The 6,718-nt window shown below is 46.7% G+C and overlaps 2 protein-coding genes across 2 annotated transcripts in view; one reads left to right on the top strand and one right to left on the bottom strand.

Moving 5' to 3' along the window:
- GLOD4 (glyoxalase domain containing 4) overlaps positions 1-1,108 on the bottom strand; it is a 19,663-nt gene extending 18,555 nt beyond the window's left edge. The window contains exon 1 of the mRNA XM_011999651.1: positions 940-1,108. Coding sequence (XP_011855041.1) covers positions 940-1,029 — 90 coding nt within the window. The 5' untranslated portion in view covers positions 1,030-1,108. The remainder of the gene's footprint in view (positions 1-939) is intronic.
- Positions 1,046-6,718, top strand: part of RNMTL1 (RNA methyltransferase like 1) — a 19,479-nt gene continuing 13,806 nt past the window's right edge. The window contains exons 1-2 of the mRNA XM_011999593.1: positions 1,046-1,465; positions 1,858-2,102. Of these exons, the coding sequence (XP_011854983.1) occupies positions 1,152-1,465; positions 1,858-2,102 (559 nt within the window). The 5' untranslated portion in view covers positions 1,046-1,151. The remainder of the gene's footprint in view (positions 1,466-1,857; positions 2,103-6,718) is intronic.

Raw genomic sequence — 6,718 nt, 5'->3', positions numbered from 1 at the left:
GATCTCAGCTCACTGCAAGCTCTGCTTCCCGGGTTTACGCTATTCTCCTGCCTCAGCCTCCCAAGTAGCTGGAACTACAGGCGCCCGCCACCTCGCCCGGCTAGTTTTTTTGTATTTTTAGTAGAGATGGGGTTTCACCGTGATAGCCAGGATGGTCTCAATCCCCTGACCTCGTGATCCACCCGCCTCAGCCTCCCAAAGTGCTGGGATTACAGGCGTGAGCCGCCACGCCCGGCAAAATAGCAGATATTTTTAAAATGATGTGACGAATTCAGACCCCCGTCTACCGCACCGCCTCCCCATTAAACCGCGCTCTTGCACCTTTCAAGTCTTCCTTACTGGTGTGCTCCCTACCTCCCCGGCTTATCGAAAGAGGTCCCCCAAACCCCGTTCCCCAACCGAGTCCTGCAGTAACAGCTGCTCAGGACCGGGCAGAGACTGCTTCTGGGTGCTGTTGCAAAGGGGATGGGTTGTGAGTTGGAGCCCATGTTCAGAGACTGAGTACCCGAGTGGAGCCATTCCGACCAGCCCTGACAGAAGCAGAACTCTGAATATGCTGGTTTTACCTACATCAAAGGCTCCAAACCGGAAAAGACAAATACTAACTGGAAAGCATTATATGACATTTTGTGTATTTACCGTCTTTTCCGCTAGACAGTAAGCTCCACAAGGGCGGGGCTCAATAAACATCTACGAGTGACTTAGACGAAAGGACGTGCTGGGCACACCGCGGGGACTAATCGCGTTAGGCCCCTCTCCAAGGCCTATGATCCCCACCGGCAACTCGCCGCTCCCGAAGCTGAACTCCGCGCCGGGCCTAAGGTCGGGCACCCTCCGGCTGAGGTTCACGACACACCCATCTTCCCCTCCCTCCGCCAGGGCCGGCTCGGGGGCCCGTTCCCGCCTCGCGCCCCAGCCCCAGTCGAACCCGGCCTGCACCTTCATCCCCAGGACGTCCCGATAGAAACGCGCCGTCTGGAAGCGGTTTCCCACTTTGAACACGAAGTGCAGAGCTCTGCGAGCAGCCATGACTCCCGCGCACGCAGCCGCCACGCGCACGGTACCGCCCCGCCCACGACGGACGCCCCGGGCCGTGACGTCACTGGCCGCCGACGGCGCGCCTTGGTGACGCAGCCCGGGTCTCAGGGAAGATGGCGGCGCTGGTGAGACCCGCGAGGTTTGTCGAGCGGCCGCTGCTGCAGGTGGTGCAGGCTTGGGACCTTGACGCGAGGCGCTGGGTCCGGGCGCTGCGGCGGAGCCCAGTGAAAGTGGTGTTTCCTTCCGGAGAGGTGGTGGAACGGAAGCGCGCTCCCGGGAAGCAGCCCCGCAAGGCAGCATCTGAGGCCGGTGCCCAGGAGCAACGAGAGAAATCACCGCTTGAGGAGTCCCCATCCCACGCTCCCAGCACCTGGGAAGAGTCTGGGCTTCGCTACGATAAAGCTTATCCCGGGGACAGGAGGCTGAGGTGATGTGGGTCTTGAGGCCTGTCGAATGTTCTCGTTTCCCTTCCCGCCTCACAGCGGAGCCTTAACCTCCTTCTCCCGATGGAGGACTTCTTCCAGTACAGCCCGCTGGCTTTTGTATTATGCACAGAGGGCCGAATACGGGTCTTTGGAATTAGCTTCTGTTTCCCCTCAGCTCTTTGTTGTTGTTTTTGTTTCACCATGTTGGTCAGCCTGGTCTCGAACTCCTGACCTCAGGTGATCCGCCCGCCTCGGCCTCCCAAAGTGCTGGAATGACAGGTGTAAGCCGCCGCGCCCGGCCCTCTCCTTAGCTCTTTATTTCTGTTACAACTAAGCGTGTCTCGGTAACAAGGATGTTGATAGTTACCTGTTTGTTTGTTTTTTCCATCTACAGCAGTGTAATGACAATAGTAAAGTCCAGGCCGTTTCGGGAAAAACAAGGGAAGATCCTCCTGGAAGGTCGCAGGCTCATTACAGACGCTCTCAAAGCTGGAGCTGTGCCAAAAATGTTCTTCTTTAGCCGTCTGGAATACCTAAAGGAGCTGCCAGTCGATAAGCTGAAAGGTGTCAGCCTCATTAAGGTGAAATTTGAGGATATCAAGGATTGGTCCGACCTCGTAACACCACAAGGAATAATGGGTCAGTGATTATTACACAGTGTATCTTTTTTTTTGTCTTGCTCTGTCACCCAGGCTGGAGTGCAATGGCGCAATCTCAGCCCACTGCAACCTTCGCCTCTCAGGTTCAAGGGGTTCTCCTGCCTCAGCCTCCCGAGTAGCTGAGACTACGGGCACCCACCACCACGCCTGGCTAATTTTTGTATTTTTAGTAGAGATGGGGTTTCACCCTGTTGGTCAGGCTGGTGTCGAACTCCTGACCTCAGGTGATCCTCCTGCCTCTGCCTCCTAAAGTGCTGGCATTAAAGCATGAGCCACTGTGCCCAGCCTTACGCAGTGTATCTTAAGGTGTGGAGACCTAGGATTAATTTCTCATACTTGTCTTAGGACAGCAGATTTCATTGAAATGAAATTCAAAATGTTACAATTAGAAAAACATAATTCTCAAACCTGTGTATCTTAGAATATTTTCAATGGAAATTGAAACCCGTTTTTCACTATCATTTGTGTTGTGGCTCTTTATAATCTCTAGGAAGAACCACTATTCCTCAAACCTTGTATTTTTTAGATTACGTCTTCAACTTTTTATGTCAGATTAAAACTTAAGAAAATGTTTACTAAAAGAATTAGCCCTTCATTTCCGCAAAAACTCTGCTGATGTGGTGATAACTGTTAATAAATTCCTTATTCTAGAAGCAGATCTAAGAAGTGAGGTATAAGCCATAATATACTGCCCTGTTAAGCCCAATAAACGGAGAACCTTGTCTTCTAGTCTGTTTCTTCATTTGGCTGAATCTAACTTAACCTTATTTAATGTCGATTAGCAATTACAAAGTCTTTGGTCTAAATATGAAAAGATAAGTTCTTCATACGTTTTTGACATTGGAGTTTTATTTAAGATATGAAAACTGGGCCGGGCACGGTGGCTCAAGCCTGTAATCCCAGCACTTTGGGAGGCCGAGATGGGCGGATCACGAGGTCAGGAGATCGAGACCATCCTGGTTAATACGGTGAAACCCCATCTCTACTAAAAAGTACAAAAAACTAGCTGGGCGTGGTGGCGGGCGCCTGTAGTCCCAGCTACTTGGGAGGCTGAGGCAGGAGAATGGCGTGAACCCGGGAGGCGGAGCTTGCAGTGAGCCAAGATCCGGTCACTGCACCCCAGCCTGGGTGACAGAGCCAGACTCCATCTCAAAAAAAAAAAAAAAAAGATATGAAAACTGAACCCTTGAACTGTTGGGAGAGGAGATTCTGGGGGACCGTCTCTTGTTTCTGTAATCCAGTGAGTCACAGGGATCTGTGCCTCTACAATCAGAACTCTTAGATCCTAGGATGGGGACTTGGATTACTAAAGTACCTGGAATTACTTATGCTAAGTAACCATATTCTCACTAGATACAGCCCTCTAATCCACACTCGATGCTTCAGTGAACATGTCATTCATTTTTACTGAGCTTTTCACTTTGGGCACGTGTGCTAACAGTGGCCATCCCATCTTGAACTTCATCATTATACCTGCTTTCATCATTTCCTGGCTTTATAATTTTTACATTATTTAGCTTATCCTTATGTTACTGTATTTTAGATTTGAGGGCAAGGAATAAGGGAGAAATGGATAGGAACTGGCAGCACCTGTCAGGCTTTAGACAGACACTCTCCAGAATCCCGTGAATCCCGTGACGTAAGTAGGGTCTCTGTATGGTGGGTTCTTATCACCACAGACATTGAAGTAGACGTAAAGGACTTCTAAGATCCCCTGCCCTACCGAATGGCTTGTGGCCATCTGTGACTCGGAAGTGGAGGCTCCCTCACAGCACACAGACGCCTAATACCCTTCCATTGCCTTCAGTGGTGGGTAGGCTTTTTACCTGCACTGTCTTTAGAAAGAATCCTAAGTCTTTGATTGTATCATTACAAGTACTATTGATTGTTTCAGTACAAGTACTACTTCATCTGACTTCAGTCAGTAGCCCATTTATTGGAGCAATTATATATGACAAAATACTAGTAAGATTCAAAAAAATCTGTACAGTCCCTTGGGAGCAGACTACAAAGGGTTTGAATATTTGATAATTATACATAAAGAGTTCAAGGTAGTGCTTGGCCTAAAAAAAAATGTTTACTAAAAGATTTATCTTTTACTAAATGTTTACTAAAAGGTTATCATTATCACCTCTACCAGGAAACATGGTGATTCAAAAAGAAACTTGTGGATATGTGATACATCCATGTGAATAACTTCGTCTATACCACAGAAATCTCATGTGCTCTAAAGCCATTTTTAATACTGTTATTAGCCTTTTTCCAGTTTTTCTCGCTTCCCATAAATTCTTTCCATAAAACTTTAGAGATTATTACAATGTAGAGATTATAATGCAGATTAGATAATGTAGATTATTATATAATGTATATATAATTTTATAATATAGAGATTAAATAGAGAATTTTCCACTATGAAGGCCACTTGGGGTTTTCATTTTCCCAAATAGCCCCAGACTCCATTTTACTCTTTTGTATCAGACTGAGGACAGAGAGGTGACCGGTAAGTGGCTGTACCCATTCGGTAAGTGGCTGTACCCATTCTAAAGCTCCCAGGCTTCTGTACCTCCAGCGTGAGGCCTTACAAGTGACTCAAGCGTTCACTGCACTCACAGCCCCTTTGTTTTGCAGAGTATGTCCCTAAGACAGTGCTTCCGAGCCAGTGTATTTGAAAAAGGGGTCGTTACTTTGATGCGTTCAAGTTTTGAAATTCAGATTCTTTTTCCTAGGAATGTACTTTTAATTTTAAAATGTGTGATAAAGGTCAGATAAATCAGAGTATAGCAGGCTAATAATTGTTTTTTAAATATTTAAGTTAAACCTACAAACTGTTTCTTAAAAGCCTACCTGGTAGGAAGGAAGATGGGCACAGGTTATAGAAACAAGACAGTTAAGGGAGCACAGGAACTCACTGAAGAAGGTCGCAATCGGTCAGTAAGGTGTTTAGCTTCTCTAGTAATCAGGGAAAAGGCAAGTTAAAATAATGGCATGCCGTTTTTCCTGTCACACTGGGAAAAATGGAAACAAGTGATAGACCCTCTGTTGAGAAGGGTTTGGGCTGGAAAACAGGTTTTGTTTTGTTTTTTGTTTTTGTATTTTTATTAGAGACGGGGGTTTCACCATGTTGTTCAGGCTGGTCTCGAACTCCTGACCTTGTGATCCGCCCACCTCAGCTTCCCAAAGTGCTGGGATTTTAGGCGTGAGCCACCGCGCCCGGCCAGAAGCAGATATTTATGAGTTCCTGATGTGAATAAACGGAAAGAGCCCGTGTGAACGTTCAGAGTGCACACACATCATTTGTCCATTTCACTCAAGGTATTTATGCTAGAGAAATATTTAGACACATGGACAGACAGTCCTACGGGGATACCCATTGCAGCATTATTTGTAACAGAGAAAAATTCAAATAATTTAACAGTCCATAGGGGAAGAGCAAAATGAACTGAGGTACATTCATACTACAAAACAGGCTGGGCGCGGTGGCTCACCCTGTCATCCCAGCAGTTTGGGAGGCTGAGGCGGGCGGGTCACCTGAGGTCAGGAGTTTGAGACCAGCCTGGCCAACATGGCAAAACCCTGTCTCTATTAAAAATACAAAAAATCAGCCGGGTGTGGTTGTGGGTCCCTGTAATCCAGCTACTTGGGAAGCTGAGAGGCAGGAGAATTGCTTAAACCCGGGAGGCACAGGTTGCAGTGAACCAACATTACACCATTGTACTCCAGCCTGGGCGACAGAGTGAGAATGAGACTCTGTCTCAAAAAAAAAAAAAAAAAAAAAAAGGCCTACAGCAGTTAAAGGAAAAAAGTAGAGTCAAACATACTGACGTGGTAAGTTCAAGATATGTTGTTACGTAAAATAGGTTACAGAATAATACAGAGTATGACACCTAATGTAAAAGAAATACATTTATATATGGACAGGTGTGTGTATATATAGGTAGATACATAGAACAAGTTCTAAAAGGATACACTGCAGGACAGTTGAGGGGAGGAGAGTGGTAATGGTAGAATTTTATGTTGTTTGAATTTTGCCAATCAGAATGTATTGGTGTTTTTATTATTTTTTTTTTTAGAGGGAGTCTCACCGTGTTGCCCTCAGCCTCCCAAGGAGCTGGGACTAGAGGCACGCGCCACCACGCTCGGCTAATCTTTGTATTTTTATTAGAGACGAGGTTTTGCCATGTTGGCCAGGCTGGTCTCGAACTCCTGACCTCAGGTGATCCACCTGCCTTGGCCTCCCAAAGTGTTGGGATTACAGGCGTGAGTCACTGCACCTGGCCCGTAGTCATGTATTTTTATGTAACTAAGACCATATAAAGATTGATAAGTAAATGAAAAGTCAGACTATTCCCCGTGCCCACACCAGGCAAGTAAACCATCTATTTTGTTTCCTCAGGGATTTTTGCCAAACCTGACCATGTTAAGGTGGCATCTGTTTTGTCTCCTCAGGGATTTTTGCCAAACCTGACCATGTTAAGGTGGCATCTGTTTTGTCTCCTCAGGGATTTTTGCCAAGCCGGACCATATCCATGTTAAGTTGGCATCTGTTTTGTCTCAGGGATTTTTGCCAAACCTGACCATGTTAAGACGGCATCTGTT

Source organism: Mandrillus leucophaeus, unplaced genomic scaffold (genome assembly GCF_000951045.1).
Source record: "Mandrillus leucophaeus isolate KB7577 unplaced genomic scaffold, Mleu.le_1.0 Scaffold6, whole genome shotgun sequence".
NCBI classification, from domain to species: domain Eukaryota; kingdom Metazoa; phylum Chordata; class Mammalia; order Primates; family Cercopithecidae; genus Mandrillus; species Mandrillus leucophaeus.
The sequence above is the reverse complement of the archived record's forward strand: the minus strand, read 5'-3'. Positions and strand labels throughout refer to the sequence as shown.